Source organism: Protopterus annectens, chromosome 3.part0 (genome assembly GCF_019279795.1).
Source record: "Protopterus annectens isolate FY-2018-M chromosome 3.part0, PAN1.0, whole genome shotgun sequence".
NCBI classification, from domain to species: domain Eukaryota; kingdom Metazoa; phylum Chordata; order Ceratodontiformes; family Protopteridae; genus Protopterus; species Protopterus annectens.
This window is the reverse complement of record NC_056731.1, coordinates 1550469328-1550487001: the sequence shown is the minus strand read 5'-3', so window position 1 is coordinate 1550487001 and position 17674 is coordinate 1550469328. Positions and strand designations below refer to the sequence as shown.

General features: G+C 37.0%; 1 protein-coding gene across 1 annotated transcript in view; it reads right to left on the bottom strand.

Annotated features, from left to right (window-relative positions):
* Window positions 1–4925: 4925 nt before the first annotated feature.
* LOC122796846 overlaps window positions 4926–17674 on the bottom strand; it is a 282354-nt gene continuing 269605 nt past the window's right edge. Inside the window, exon 4 of the mRNA XM_044065590.1 lies at window positions 4926–17490. Coding sequence (XP_043921525.1) covers window positions 7064–17490 — 10427 coding nt within the window. The 3' untranslated portion in view covers window positions 4926–7063. The remainder of the gene's footprint in view (window positions 17491–17674) is intronic.

Genomic DNA, 17674 nt, shown 5'->3' with positions numbered 1-17674 from the left:
GCATGAATATTCATCTGTAGAGATACTGAAGTGTACAGTGATAACGATATACAGATTGTGTTTCAAAAAATACAGTCAGAGGAGTTTTATCTCCCACCTGTTGTACATATGACCTGCTTAATGAGAAGCATGACAGCTGTGTTGCACGGAAAGGTTATGTGATGTGCACATTTTCATACAAGTCTGACAACATTGTGCCTCACTGTTAATGCACAGGAAATCTAGGTTAAGTGAGGAACAAGGCATATAAAGAAAGGATCTGTCTGTGAATCTGGTTGGTGATTTCCAATGAGCTGGTTTTACATTACCCCATGTTTAAATGTATAGTTCAACCAAAGTATTATATGACCTAAAGCAAGTTACACAACTGTTCCTGGTCGAATGTTGATCAGACTTCCTTTTTCTGTATTACTCAGTTATAAATTGTGTAAAGAATCTTGCATGCAGTCCTCTATCCTGAATTACAATTAACAGTTTTTTACCATTTGACCTAAAGCTACTTTTGTTGATCTTTGCCTTTTTTCTTCTCAAATCTATTAGCTTGCTCACACCAAATATTTTCCTATATTGATCTCTGCCTTCTTGTGTTGCTTTTGTTGATTGGAAACATGCAAATTACTCCATAATGTAAAAATTTCTGTTGCTGAATACACAAATTTTGCCTTCCATGCATGGTTGCTCAGACACACTGAAACTGTTCAAGTCCATCTTATGGACACCCAGACTTTGGGCTACATAATCTTATTAAACATTGTTTTTTGTGTATTGAAAGTGATTAACAAAGGTGTAGATGCTTTAGTGCATTGTAAGTGGTAAGCATGATATATATTTCCCTAAACGGCTGACATTTTTTGTCGCTAATCAAACAAACTGTAGCATGGTCAAAGAAAGGCCAAGGAGGAGTTGCTTCTTGCACTTTTTTGTGAATTTTTTTTTTTTGAGATTAGTTTTAGGAATCTAGAATATACCCTATTAACTTTTCTGCTTTTGTACATCAGGTACAAACCAGGCCAATATTACCTATTCAAAGCAATGCATGCACCCCTGTGCAAACTGTTAATATATGATACATCCTTCATGCACGTTTATATTAAATGAAGGAACATTTATGTTGCAAATATTGTTTTGGCATACTTGTCAAAGATAAATGTCACCCATACATCATCATAAAAGGTCTTGTCCACTTACACTTATAGATACAAATGAACAATAAGTTGTGTCTTGATGACTACTTGCATTTCTAGAATGAAAATTATATATATATATATATATATATATGACACATACACACACATATACATACACAAAGCTGGACTGGGCTACACCAACAGTTAAAGGCAAGGAAGAACAATGACGTGGCACGCAATTACATTGAAATACTTGTACTGAATCCTTATACATGGAATAAGAAACTGTACTTTTAAAAAACCTAGTTTCGCACAGTGGTTATAACTCACTTTCTTAGTTTTGAGAGTAACTTGCATATTTTTAAACATTTCGTATCATGCTTTTACTAAGATGTGTTCACAGTGCTTAGACTGTTTAAAATCTCCCTTTATGGCTGTATCATTTATGTGGGCACATTATTTTAGTACATGTTGAGGTAACCAAATAGTCCCGTACTGGAACATTCAAGTTCCATTTACAGGAGACAATCAGAAGCACCAGGAGATTAATTGACTTAACTAAGGTCATATAATAAGTAGTGTTGTGAATGAGTTCCAATCAACGTCCATTAAACTTGTAAGAAAATCAGTTCCACTGAAAGTTGTAAAAGACTGTCAACAAATTCTGATACAGTATGCAGATTTAGCTTCTAGGGCATCATTTTCTTCGTAACCAAACAGCTGTTAATTCAGAATATAGAAACATTTTAAACTAAGCATTAAACTCTTATGCAAATATGTTTAGACTTTAGAAGGAAGAAGATTTGGGAGTGAAGGTTTTGACAGAGAACCCTTGCTTAATGTCTATCCCATCTTAACTGTGTTTGACACTTAATTCAATCTATTTCACATGCCATAGTTCAATAATTTGTTTAGATTCCTTTTCCATTCATAAATCTGACATATACCAACTGGGTTAACTAAAATATTCAATGGCTTGTCTACACAAAACAATATTTCTTTCTTTGGCATTTTTAGCTCTGCCCCTTCTCTATCTATGACATCTTTATATCATCTGCATAAATCTTTTTTTTTTTTTTTTTTTACTGTACTTTTAGGATTTCCAGTGTGCCTCTAGATGAATAGATATTGCAGTTACTTGAAATAATTTAATTCAGACAACCTATATTAGTACTGAATTCTTTCATTCTATTTTCTGAGGATGTTCATTCAACTCTTCCTATTTCTTAGTTTCTCCGACTATACTTTATATTTTTACTGCTCTTTCAACTTGCCATTTCAGTGCTAACACTTCATATATAATTTTTTTCTGTATGATTCAAAAAGAATGTTATTTACTGTTAGTTCAGTTGCACATCATCATATTCTCTATGTCTGTAATAAAATGAGATTTAGAGAACATGATGATTTACCTATTTGAAATTAGATTTAGAGAACATGATGATTTACCTATTCGAAACTTGTTAATATATGTCACAATATAGTCCTAAACCACTTAACTGTATTTTAATATTCTACACATATGGGTCAAGTGCACCTTTTTCAACATATATTTCACACACATTAAATTATTCATTGCTACAATATTTTCCTAAGCTTCCCCAATATTTTCTTGAACAAGTGTTTGACTTTTGTTCAACATCTACCATTCTTCCACTCTTACATTCTTACATAAATGTGGACTGTGTTACTAATCAATTTATCTGGTTATGTTTCTGTATGTTTCTTTCATTAAATGTTTCCTTATTAACATGTTTCTGTTACTGTATTTACTATTTGTTCTGTAGTTATCGGGTATTTGTAGTGTTTAAAGACAACATCCCCATCTTAGAGCCTCTCATCATCTTAGACTGCTACTTGCAAGACTGGCTTGCTTTTCATTAAATTCTACTTTTGCATTTTCCTTCTAATATCTGATGTATATGTAGATGTTACAAGTATACCTGTAAATATTGGATTTTGTGAAATTAGTTCTCATTTTTGTAAATAAATTATACAAAATCAAGCAGCATCTTCATCCCTGTGCATTGTCACCAAAATCAAATACATTATCTTCATCTCTATACATCCTCTCCACCTGGGACTTAACATCACTGTCACATTACTTCTTTTACTACGTTTTCCTGTAACTGATGTACTGCATTTTTATCTAGAGATCCATTTACTTTACTATGACTCATCAGAAAGCTCAGTTACACATTTCTTATATTACCAAGTTTTTGACTATCAATTTTGACATTATAAGATATGGTCAGACTGTACATGCCCATCCTGGAAATTCCGGGTATATTTTTGATGTCTTTGCTTGTCCTCCTTTACCACATTTAGTTAAATGTTTACTCTCCAAGGCATATTACTTTCCATTCTAATAGGACTTTTGTAGTCATGGTCTGCCATGAGCAATGGAGGTGATAAATCTGCTAATTTCCACAAGCTTTGCCTACTAGTGCACAGCACAATGCTGATCACATTAGCATTTTCAGGTGCAAACATCTGTTTTACACTTCTATTGTTTAGACTACTGGAGTTGTCTTACCAGTTTTTAGAGAGAAAGCATCAACCACATAAAGGTAAATGACAAAGCTTGAAAATTAACCTGCCTCTCCCCGCACACATTCTATCCTTCTCAATTATGTTCTTCCTAATATTTAATGAATTTAGTGACCCTATGAAAAAGGGCCCTGTTCTTAAGTCATGTTTTTTTCGTTATTATGATTATTTTTGTACAAAATCATTGCTGATTTAGTACAATGTTAAGCAAAAGGGCTCACTCTGACTTTTATAATACAACCATAACGGCCCCTTTTTGTTAGCAATATGGGCTGGTACTGGTAAATGCATTTAGGAGTGATTAGAAATTGTGCATTAGCCCACTTGTTCCAAAGACTACTGAACGAGAAGGATATTTTGTTTTTAAATCTTTTATGCTCAGTATGTAGGATGTGGTAACATCTTGGCTCTCTGTATGCAGAACAATGTGGTGTAATGAGAATGAATAGAACAACTAAGGCTGCCATTGTTCAATTCCGTTAACTACAATCTCATTTCTTATGTTCTTGGTATCACATAATCTTATGCGAGTGTTACCTCTTGTCTGCAAACCTCTAACTCGTACTCAAATATTCTGTAAAAATATGGGGATCCATCATGCTGTGTTGGAAAAATAAAACATTCTTGAGTGATTGCACAAACTGAAGTTCACGACAGCAGTACTATTTCTTATTTTTTGTTTTCTAATTGTGCCATCCTCAACTCAAAACATATACCAAACTCTCTCCTTCTTTAGTGCGTTTATGATAGCCAATATAAGCAGCTTATTTATGAACTTGTGGAAGTTCATGCTTGTCCAGGTGCCTAAAACTAAAATTAAAAAAAATGAAAAGTTTCTTGAGCTTGATATTTGTAACAATCAAAATGCACCCTGATAATCCCTTATAACTTGTTTTGGGTCACAAGAAGTGGTAATATACCAAAGTATGTTTGAAAATATTTCATTACCCAGCTGTCCCAGTAATTAAACTATTTTGTTTCTTTGTTCCACATAACCAATTTCAGTTTATATACCTGAGAATTTGGGAATCTACTTCTCAATATGTACAATACTGTAGCAAATGGGATAGGTATTCTGACTAATGCATGAACAAGAGATAGTATTTTGTACTTTACTTTTCAACTAACATCAATTGTTCTTGCTTCTACTTTTAGGCAATTGGCACAGGGTGATCCCTTATGGCATCAATAATTCATCATCAGTAACTCCGTGCAATATACATTTCCATGTTTCATGTACATTAAGTCTGCAGTTTCCAATGGAATTTTATTTCTGTGTCTTTCAATTAGCAATGCTTCATCAATGTAATTCCACAGTTACAGAAATGTCCAAAATGGTTCTGTGTTACAGAACTTACACCTGTCTTACAATTTCAGTACACATTTCAAAAAGCACCTCAATGAAAAAGTAAAACTTTGCTTTATGCTGCATCAGCCACTCATCTTACAGAATAATTTATCTCTCTTAATCCATTTCTAGGTCACAGCTTCGCTGGTAAATACAGGTTCCTGTACCATCTTAATACTCTTGAGAATGGAAATATCTGCTTTCTATTGACTATAGTGCCTTTTGATGAATCAGTGCTTCCATGCTCCTGTTAATATTACTTTTGCTAAGCCCACATGTTATCAGAATGCCATCTGGAAAAGGATTAATTTACATTTGCTAGAGTTTATCACTTCAGTATGGTTTGTTTTCTAGCATTTACCCTCTCCATTTGGGCTGCTGTGCATACCTGTCAATGCATTGAGGATACAGTAAATTACTGACTTTTTGTAACCCTGCAGAGAATATCCTATGTGTCTTTTTATCTCGAATGATGGTATGACCATTCACCTCATGTAGTGAATTGATATTCTTATATGGTGATGATAGTTTTTTTTTAGAAATGTGTGAACTCTGAACTACCTATGAATGTTCAGCAATCTAGGAGTTTAGGATGTTAACTCAATATTTTTTTCTTCTGTCCTCATTCTGCTTCAAAATTTTTCTACACATACACATGCTTGCCTGTGTATGCACACGCACACACAACTGTCCACCGGGGCCATGTTTAGCATCAAGCAATGGTAGTACCTTTGTGCCTTTTTTTTTTTTATAACCGTTCACCTGATGTAATTAGGGAGCTTGTTTTTTTAACTGGTAACAGCATCTGCATCTGTTCAAGTAATAAGATACGTTGCTATGAGGAGTCACTAGATGACACATCTTGAACAGTTTTGTGGGTATACAGTTTAGCAGCATTTTTATCAGAGCTGATGAAACTTGAGATGTGCACATTTTTTTAATGCAAGGCTGGGTCATGGTGTAAAGGCGGTCATGTTTTTAGCCATAAACTGTAGCCATCTGGAAGCTGAGTTTTTCCACTTAAGAATCTTTCTTAATTTTATTGCTGTGTACTAATTGATCAGTATCCTCCATTTCACATGCATTATACTAGCGCTTTTGTGACTTTATTATTTTAAGCACTGTATTATACTTCACTATGATCAACAGAATAACATATTTTTCTAAACCTCTGAACTTCCCATTGTTTCTGGGGTGAGGTATTACTGCTCCTCTCTCTGCCTTTTTCAGAACTTCATATTACCATCTATAAATTACCTTTTGTGTTTTTTTACTTTACTTTTCAAAACGTCTTCAGAATTTTCAACCTACCAAGACATGGAAAGTTTGAGACTGTAAACTAAATCTTACTTTACTTCAACACTTCTTTTATTTAGTACATCTAAGTTTGCAGTAATTGTTTCACTGATCAACTTCAATTTGCAACCTCCAGCAATGCTTATTTTCCAAATTCCTTTACCGTCTCCCCAGCCATGGTTTCCTTGGTGGTATGCTGTATGCTGACTTACTTTGATCTTGCAGTGCTCCATCTGCTATTATCCTGCCTGCACAGTAGTGAAGTCTACTGATCTCTTACAAGGTTTTACAAACTATATTTGCTCATTTTATTAATCTTCTACCAATATGCGTCATCTGAACATTTTACAGCCTTTCAAGTATAGTTTTGCACTTTCATTAACACCACATTCCCCATCATATTGTTTTGTCTTGACCGTTTCCTTTCCGTTTGGTACTTTCTGCTTTTCCTCAGCGTTCACTTAGTTTTTTTCGTGTGCTTTCATAGACAGATTTTCTGGTTCTCATTTTATTAAACATCTTAGTTATAGTTTCACCAAATTCATGCTGCATTTGCTGGCTACTTACCTACTTTGTTAAAAAGACTCAATCTTTTTTGAGACTGGGGCTCCACCTTGTACCTTTTGCACCATAACCAAATCAATTCCATCACCATGTATTGCCTTTCAGAACTTCTGAGCTGCTAACTTTTTAAACTTTCATTTCGTTTAATTTTTCCAAATAATGGAGCATACATTACCATTCACAAAGTTAATGTTATTTCAGCTGTCTGTAGACCGTTCTCTTCTGAGTGAGACTTCTGGTGTCGTACCAGGCTGCTTTTACGTGTAAAACTCTTAAAGCATGAGTCACATTTATGCCGCTTCTGTATCATATGTATTTGTTCATGCTGTCTGAGATTATGCTTTAGTTTAAAGCTCATATTACAAGAGGCACATTTATAGATTTTCTCAGCAGTGTGGATTCTCTGATGTCGTGTCATTAGGCATTTCAGTCTAAAACATTTGCCACATGTTTCACATTTAAATTGCTTCCCTTCTGTGTTTACACTTTTGTGGGCTTTGAGGTCATCATCCACAGTAACTAAGTCACTACATATGTCACTTTCACAGGGTTTCATACTACAGCTTAATTCTTTCAAATGATTATTAGCACTGCAATTGTTTCGTGATTGTACCAAAATGCTGTCCTCAGTGAAACTCATGACAGACGTGGGAGACTTATGTGCTTTTACCCTGTGTATCTTCTGGTGCCTTACAAGGTTCCTCCTCTTTCCAAAACTCTTTTCACAAGTGGCACATTTATACAGTTTTACTCCAATGTGTATCTTCTCATGTTGTCTCAGGTGGTGCTTCATTCTGAATCTCTTGTCACATGTGGCACATTTATAACGTTTCATTCCAACATGCATTTGTTCATGTTGTCGAAGGTGATGCATTAATCGAAAACTCTTTCCACAAGTGGCACATTTATTTCTCTTTTCCCCAACATGCATGTCCTCATGTTGTCGCAGGTGATGCTTTAGTTTAAAACTCTTGCCGCATATGTTGCATTTATATGGATTTGCTGCTGTGCAGAACGTCTTAAACTGTCCCATATCAGGTTTCTGTTTAATTATCTTGACATTCAAGTTATGCACACAGGATTTCTCTTCAGCATGGACTTTCTTATGACGGACCATACTACTCTTCTGACTAAAACTTTTTTCACATATGGGGCAGTCAACATACTCGACTCCAGTGTGGATTTTCTGATGTCGAATCATGCTGCTCTTCTGTATAAAGCTCTTTTCACATGTAGAACACTGATACAGTTTCTCCCCAGTGTGTATCTGTTCGTGCTGTCGAAGATTAAACTTTAGTCTGAAACTCATGGCACACACAGAACACTTAAAAGGTTCTTCACCAGTGTGTATTTTCTGATGCCGTGCCAAACTGCTCTTCTGTCTGAAAGTTTTCTCACATGCAACACATTTATATAGTTTTAGTCTTGTATGGATTTTTTTATGCTCTAGGAGGGCAAATCTGTGTCTAAACGTTTTGTTACATGTGATGCAGCTATAAGAGCTGTCTGCCACATGGACACTGTTTTTCCTTTCATGCAACTTTTCATGTCTTACAAGGTTCCTCCTTTTTTCAAAAGCTTTACCACATGTGGCACATTTATATGGAATTTCTCCTGTATTACAGTCTTCTAAATGTTCAACATTTTTTTCTAATGTCACTGAAGGAACATAACCTATTTCTGAACCTCCAGTATGTGTCTTTTCATGTTGCCAAAGGTTATGTTTCATTCTAAACCTCTTGCCACAAGTAGCACACTTGTATGGCGTTCCTCTCAGCTTTCCTTCCGATTGTTGTTCAGGGGCTGTTTCTAATACTGTGGCAGGAATGGGCCCCATTTGTGATTTACCTGTATGTATTCGCTCATGCTGAATGAGGTTATGCTTAAGCCTAAACTTCCTATCACATGTGGCGCATTTATATATTTTTTCTGGCATATTTACTTTTTCAAGTTGTTTAGGGTGGTTTTCCAATGCCATGGGAGAAATGGGCTCTATTCCTGATTCATCGGCATGCATCTGTTCATGATCCTCAAGGTTATGTTTCAACTCAAAACTCCTGCCACATTTGGTGCATTTATAAGGCATTCCTATCTGGCTTTCTTCTTTCATTTGTTCAGGTGGTGTTTCCAATGATATGACAGGAATTCCCAAGTTTTCAGTGTGTATTTGCTCATGTTGCCTAAGGTTATGCTGCAGTCTAAACTTTCTGTCACATTTTGTACATTTATACGGCTTAAGTTCAGTGTGTACTTGTTCATGTTGGGTGAGGTTACATTTCATCCTAAAACCTCTCCCACATATGGTGCACTTATGCGGCTTTTCTCCCAGGTTTACTTTTTTCGCTTGTTCAGAGCTACTTTCTAAAGTCATGGCAGGAATGGAACCCTTTTCTAAGTGTCCAACATGTATACTTTCATGTTGCAAAAGATTATGTTTCAGCCTAAAACTCTTACCACAGGTAAAACATTTATAAGGCTTTTCTTCAGTATGTATTCGTTCATGTTGGCTAAGGTTACATTTCAACCTAAAACGTCTGTCACATGAGCTACATTTATGTGGCCTTTCTTCAAAGTTTACTTTTTCTACCTGTTCTGGGGATGTTTCTAACGATATAGTAGGAGAAGACCCCACTGTATGTATCTTCTCATGTTGCCGGAGGTTATGCTTCAGCCTAAATCTCCTATTGCATATGATACATTTGTGTGGCTTTTCTAACAAGTTTGTTTCTTCCAATTGTTCAGATGTTTTTTCGGATTCTGTGCTACCTACAGATGCACTATGTTTCTGCTCGTGCTGCCTGAGTTTGCACTTTAGCCAGAAACTTCTATGACAAGTGGAACATTTATGTGGCTTTTCTCCTGAATGCATTCTTTCATGCTGTCTGAGATTCAGTTTTAACATAAACCTCTTATCACATAATGAGCATTTAAAGGGCCTTTCTCCACTATGTAAACGTTCATGCAAAATAAGATTACATTTCAGTCTAAAGTGTCTACCACATATGCTGCATTTATATGGTTTTTCTGCTAGAACTGCATTTTCTTGTTGATCATTTTTTCCCCCTAAATGCAAGGTAGGAATGACCCTCGTTTCCAAGTGTGCATTATGTATTCGCTGATGCTGGCTAAGATTACATTTCATCTTAAAATCCCGGTCACATATGGTACACTTGTACGGCCTTTCTCCCAGGCTTCTTTCCTTCCCTTGCTCAGGGGGTATTTCCAATGGCATGATGGGAAGCTGCCCTAGTCCAATGTCTCCTATATGTGTTTGCTCATGCTCTACAAAATTATACATCAATGGGTTGTCTCCCACATTTACTTTTTCTACTTGCCCAGGGAGAATTTCAAAAGCCATAGGAAGAAGCTGCTCCAATCCTGTGTCTATAGTATGTGTTTTCTCATGCTGTAAAAGGTTATACTGTACATCAAAACCTCTGGCACATCTGCTGGATTTATACGGTTTTTCTAACAGGCTCACATTTTCCATTTTCTTGGGAGTTTTTTCTAATGCCACACCAGGGACTGATGCCATTTCTGAGCCATTATTATGTACTCGTACATGCTGCATGAGGTTATGCATCAGTCTAAACCTTCTGTCACATGTAGTGCATTTATACAGCTTTTCTACCAGGTTTTTTTCCAGTTTTCCTGGGTGTACTCTCTCATGTTGCAGGAGATTATGTTTCAGCCTAAACCTCCTGTCACATGTGCTACATTTATATGGCTTTTCTACCAGGATCATTTCTTTCTGCTTTTCAATGTTGTTTTTTAATGTCATTGAACACACAGACACCATTTCCGAGTTCAATTTTTCCATTTTTTCGGAGGTATTTTCGAATGCTTCTTTAGACATGTATACCATTTCTGAGTTTACTTCACTTTTTAGTGGGGTGCTTTCAATGTTGTTTTTTAATGTCATTGTACAAACAGACACCATTTCTGAGTTCAATTTTTCCATTTTTTCAGAGGTATCTTTGAATGACTCTTTAGACATGTATACCATTTCTGAGTTTACTTCACTTTTTAATGGGGTGCTTTCAATGTTGTTTTCTAATGTCATAGTACAAAAAGACACCATTTCAGAGTTCAATTTTTCCATTTTTTCAGGGACATTTTTGAATGCCTCTTTAGACATGTATACCATTTTTGAGTTTACTTCACTTTTTGGTGGGGTGCTTTCTAATGCCATTGTGGAAAGAGAAATCATTTCTGAGTTAGCTCTTTCCATTTTTTCAGGGTTGCTTTCTAATGCCATTATAGAAAAAGGCAGTACTTTTGAAATACCACTATGAATTCTCTCATGTTGTATGAGGTTATGCTTTAACCTAAACCTCCTATTGCATGTGGCACACTTATAAGGTTTTATATCAGTATGCATTTGTACATGCTGGCTGAGATTACCCCTCATCCTAAAACGTCTGTCACATATGGTGCATTTATATGGCTTTTCTTCTACATTTTCTGTTTCCACTTGTTTATGGGGTGCAGCTAATGCAGCGGTATGAACTGATCCACTTCCTGAGCCTTCAGTATGTATTCGTTCATGCTGTTTAAGGTTATGCTTCAACCTAAACCTCCGGTCACAAGTGCCACATTTATAAGGCTTTTCTACCATGTTTTCTTTTTCCAGCTGTTCAGGAGTTTTGTGTACATCTTTGGCAGGTGTAGATGTCACTTGAGAATCAACACTATGTATCTGCTCATGCTGCCGGAGGTTGCACTTTAACCAAAAACACCTATGACACACAGCACATTTATAAGGCTTTTCTCCTGAATGCATTCTTTCATGCTGTCTAAGATTTAATTTTAGCATGAACCTCCTGTCACACAGGCTACATTGAAAAGGCCTTTCTCCAGTATGTAAACGTTCATGTAAGACAAGGTTACATTTCAGCCTAAAACGCCTGCCACATATGCTGCATTTATACTGCTTTTTCACCGAGGCTACTTTTTCTAATTTCTCAGCATTTTTTTCCAAGGGTGTAGTAGGAATTGATCCCATTTCCAAGTCCTTAGTGTGTATTCGCTGATGTTGGCTAAGGTTACACTTCATCCTAAAACTCCGGTCACATATATTGCACTTGTATGGCTTTTCTCCAGGGTTTACTTCTTCTACTTTCTCAGCGGATATTTCTAATGCCATGGCATCTGAAGTATGTATTCGCTCATGCTGTATAATATTATAATTCAGCTCAAAACTTCTGTCACATGTGCTGTATTCATATATCTTTTCTACTAGGTTTGACTCTTCCAATTTCACAGGTATGTTTTCTAATTCCATGGCTGTAATGGATCCAATTTCTGAGTCATTCATTAACTTCTCTGAATATTTAGCCAAGTTGCCACTATGTATTCGTTCATGCTGTGTGAGGTTATGCTTCATCCTAAACCTCCTGTCACATGTGGAGCATTTATATGGCCTTTCTTCCAGGTTCAACTTTTCCAATTTCTCAGGGGTGTTTTCCGTTGTCATTGTGTACATAGACGCCATGTGTAAATCACCAAGTTGTGTTTGCTCATGCTGCATAAAGTTAGGCTGTAGCGTCAAACTCCCATCATGTGTGGTGCATTCATATGAGTTTTCTACAATGTCCTCTTTTTCCAGTTTTACAGGTATGTTTTGAAATTCTACTATAGAAACAGGTACCATTTCTGATTTCACTTCTTCAGTTTTTTCAGGGGTGTTTTCTAATGCCATTATTGAAATAGACTCTATTTCTGATTTTACTTGTTTCATTTTTTCAGGTGTGTTTTCTACCGTCATTGTAGAAATAGACATAATTTCCGAGTTTAGTTTTTCTGCTTTTTCAGACGTGTTTTCTAATGCTACTGTATTAAGCAGTCTTGCTGAAACACCACCATGAATTCTCTCATGTTGTATGAGGTTATGCTTTAACCTAAACCTCCTATCACATGTGGCACATTTATGTGGTTTTTCTTCAGTATGCATTTGTTCATGTTGGCTGAGATTACACTTCATCTTGAAACGTCTGTCACATATGTTGCATGTATATGGCTTTTCTTCCAGATTTTCTGTTTCCACTTGTTTATGGGGTACTGCTGATGCAGTGGCTTGAATGGATCTCCTTCCTGAGCCTTCCGTATGTATTCGTTCATGCTGTTTAAGGTTATGCTTTAACCTAAACCTCCGGTCACAAGTATCACATTTATAAGGCTTTTCTGCTGTATTTTGCTTTTCCAGCAGTTCAAGAGTTTTTTGTGAAGCTGTGGCAGGTGAGGACGTTATTTGAGATTCACTAGTATGCATCTGCTCATGCTGCCTGAGGTTACACTTCAGCCAAAAACTCCTATGACATGTGGAACATCTATGTGGCTTTTCTCCCATATGCATTCTTTCATGCTGTCTCAGATTTAACTTCAGCATAAACCTCCTGTCGCATATGTTGCATTTAAAGGGCCGTTCCCCTGTATGTAGACGTTCATGTAAGATAAGGTTACACTTTAGCCTAAAGCGTCTGCCACATATGCTGCATTTATAAGGTTTTTCTAACTGAAGCATTTTTTCTAATTCCTCAGGGTCATTTTCTGCAGATGTACTTATGGATACCTTTTCCAATTTTGCAGTGTGTATTCGCTGATGTTGGCTAAGATTACATTTCATTTTAAAACCTCGGTCACATATACTGCACTTGTATGGCTTTTCTCCAAGGTTTCCTTTTTCCACTTGTAAAGGGGGTATTTCTAATGCCATGTCAGGCAATTGACCCATTTCTGCATTTCTAATATGTGTTTGCTCTTGCTGCATAAGGTCACTCTTCAGCACAAAACTCATGTCAAATGTGTTGCAATTATATCGCTTTTCCATCGGGCTGACATTTTCCAGTTTTTCTGGGGTGTTTTCCAAAACCACAGCAGGATTAGACCCCATTTCTGTTTTGCCAGTATGTATTCGTTCATGTTGAATAAGGTTATGCTTCAGTCTAAACCTCCTGTCACACGTGGTACACTTGTACGGCTTTTCGCCCGTATGTATTCTTTCATGCTGTCTAAGATTTAACTTCAACATAAATTTCCTGTCACAAATTGTGCACTTGTAAGGCCTTTCTCCCGTGTGTAATCGTTCATGTTGGCAGAGGTTACATTTCAGAGTAAAACTTCTATCACATATGGAGCATTTATATGGCTTTTTTTTCAATGCTACATTTCCTGGTTCTTCAGCATTAGTTTCTAATGCCGGGATAGAACTACATCTCAATTCAGAGTTTGTGCTATACATTTGTTGGTACTGACTGAGATTATAGTTCAGCTCAAGGTTTTCCGTCTGTTCAGGAAGCTGTTTCTCAGGGTTAATTTCTAATGCCCTGGTAGGAATGGACACCATTTCAAACTTTGAGGTGCGTATTTGTTGATGTTGGGTGAGGTCACACATCATCCTAAACCCAGTGTCACAGATGGTGCGGTTGTACAGATTTTCTTCCAGATTTACATCTTCCAGCTGTTCAGAGTTTTCTTCTACTACCATAATAGGAAACAACCTTGTTTGCACATCAGCAGTATGTTCTTGCTCATGCTGAATGAGGTCATGCATCAGCCTAAACCACTTGTCACATTTGTAACACTTGTATGCCATTTCTTCCAGGTTCACATTTTCAGGGGTGTTCTCTAATTCTGTGGTAGGACTGGACCCCATTTCTGAGTTACCAGTATGTACACGCTCATGTTGCATGAGGTTATGCTTCAGCCTAAATCTCCTGTCACAAGTGGTGCATTTATATGGCTTTTCTACCAGACCTTCTGTACCCACTTTTGTAGGGGATGTTTCTAATGCATCAACTGAAATGGAGTCTTTTCCCAATTCTCCAGTATACATTTCCTCAAGCTGTCCAAGATTATTCTGCAGCTTAAAGCTATTGTCATATGGAAAGGACTGTGGATCTTCTATCAAGCTCACTTTTTCCTGTTTTTCAGGTGTGCTTTTTAATACCAAAGAAGAAACGGACCCCGTTTCTGAGTTGCAAGTATGTATTCGTTCATGCTGTATAAGGTTGTGCTTCAGCCTAAACCTCCTGTCACATGTGGTACACTTGTACGGCTTCACTCCAGTATGAATTTGTTCATGCTGCATTAAATTACACTTCAGCCTAAAACCTCTTCCACATAAGGTACACTTATATGGCTTTTCTTCCATTTGTCCTTTTTCCAGGTGTTCAGCTTGTGCTTCAGGTGGAGTAATGGGTATGGGCCCTATGCCTGTGCCTCCACTATGTATTCGCTCATGCTGCACAAGGTTATGCTTTAGCCTAAAACTCCTATGACAAGTGGCACATTTATGTGGCTTTTCGCCAGTATGCATGCTTTCATGCTGTCTAAGGTTTAACTTCAACATAAACCTCCTGTCACACAGGGTGCATTTATATGGCCTTTCCCCAGTATGTAGACGTTCATGCTGACAGAGGTTACATTTCAGTCTAAAACTTCTGCCACATATAGAACATTTATATGGCCTTTCTTCCTGGTTTACTTTTTGCAACTGTTCAGGGGGTGTTTCTAATGCTTTGCTTGGAATGGGTGCTATTCCCAATTTTTCAGTGTGTATTTTTTCATGCTGCCGGAGGTTATGGTGGAGCCTGAACCGCCTGTCACATGTGGCACATTTATACGCCTTTAGTCCTGTATAAATTTTTTTAAGCATTCTGAGGCCACTTTTCTGTCTGAATCTGTTGTAATTGGCACATGTGTAGGATTTCTCGCCAGTGTGGATTTTTTGATGTCGTAACATACTACTCCTCCTTGTAAATGTCCTGTCACACATTAGACATTTAAAGAGTTTCTCACAGGTATGGATGTTCAGATGTCGTATCATGCTGCTCTTATGGATAAAACTCTTGTCACATGTGGCACACTTGTGCGGTGCCTCCTCTGTCTGTACTGGTTCATGCTGAGGGTCATTATCTTTTGATTGAAAACTTGTATCACATGTTATACTAGTGTGGCTTTTCTTATGTCGTATTAAGCTGCTCCTCTGCACAAAACTTTTGTCACACGAGGCACATTTATATGTGTTTTTTACTGTGGGGATGCTCTTATGCTCTGGGAAGAGACCTCTTTTTCTCAGCCTTTTCTTGAGTGTGGAATATATATTAGGTTTCTGTTTAGTGTACATATTTTGATGCATCACACTGTTACTTTTCTGTGCGAAATTATTTTCAGACACCGAATACTTAAACAGCTTCTCTCCGATGTGCCTTTTGTGATGCCTCACCATGCTGCTCTTCCGTGCAAAATCTGTACCACAGACAGGACACTTATACGGCTTCTCTCCTGTGTGCGTTAGTTCGTGCTGTAAGAGGTTATGCCTCTTTTTAAAATCCATGCTACATATTTCACATCTAAAGGGTCTCACTTTACTGCTAAGTGTTTGATGCTGTGATTCATTACTTTCTTTTCCAAAGTCTATGGCATAGTTAACAAATGCATCTGGCTCCATACTATTGTTGATTTCCTTATATTCACCAAAACTGTCAATTTCTCTAAAGTTCTCCTCGCACATCGTACTTTCACTGACATTTTTTTCAGTTTTCATATTCTCTTGTGTTTCTAAAGCGTTCTTCTGTTCAGAATTCACGTCATGCATATTCTCACTGTCTAACCTCATTCTGTTGTGTCTCTTTACATGCCTTACAAGATTTCTTCTCTTCAGAAAGCTCTTGTCACATATTGTACATCTGAATGGTTTCTCTCCAACATGAGTATTCTGATGTCGTAGCATGCTACTCTTTCTTGTGAAACCTCTGTCACACGTGGCACATTTATACAGTTTTGCACCCGTATGGATATTTAGATGTCGTATCATGCTGCCTTTCTGTGTAAAAGTCTGATCACACATGGCACACTTATAGGGCTTATCACCAACATGGATCTCTTCTTCCTGCTCTAAGTTACACTTTAGCATTAAACCTGTGTCACATGTAGTACTTTTACACAACTTCTCATTTCTGTGGATTTTCTGGTGGCGATACATGCTGCTCCTCTGTGAAAATCTTTTAGGACATTTAGCACATTTAAACAGTTTTAGTGTTGTGTGGATTTTATATTGCCCAAGGGTACCTGACTCTTCAATTCTTCTACTACACGTTTCACACTTGCAGGGATTCTCTTCACTGTGGGCAGCTTGGTGTTCAACTAAAATGCTGTTCTGCTCTAATGTCATATCATATGTGGGATGCATATATGGTTTATTTCGAAGATGTATCTTTTTGTGTCTTGCAAGATTCCTCTTCTTCCCAAAACACTTGCCACATATGGTACATTTATATGAATTCTCAGCGTGCATTGGTTGAATTGCTGCCAGACTGTCCTCTTGTTTTTCGTCACAGTGGAATGGTATGAGATTACCATAAACATCGAAACAGTTTTTATATTCTGCACAGTTGTCTGGTGTCTCCAATCCATTAGTTTGCTTAATGCTGTGAACAAAATCCTTGTCATATTCCATATAGTTATACTGTCTACTTATCTGAAGCAGATCATGTCTTGTGATGGGCATTTTATCTGGAAAGATCTCATCGTATTCCGATTTTATACGTTCCTTGACTGATGATTGTGGACTCTGAACCATGCGGTAATCTACCCTCTTGCACACTGAAAAGACAAAAAACTTGATCAAAAGGTACTAATAATTTACAAAAATATTTTACTCATTTTGGCCAACAAATGCACCATCAATTTTGTGCTGGTGTAACCTCACAAATGCAATTTCATCTTCACTTTCTGATTTTAGCAAACAGTGACATATCTCTAAACATTTCAATATAAAGTAATTGTT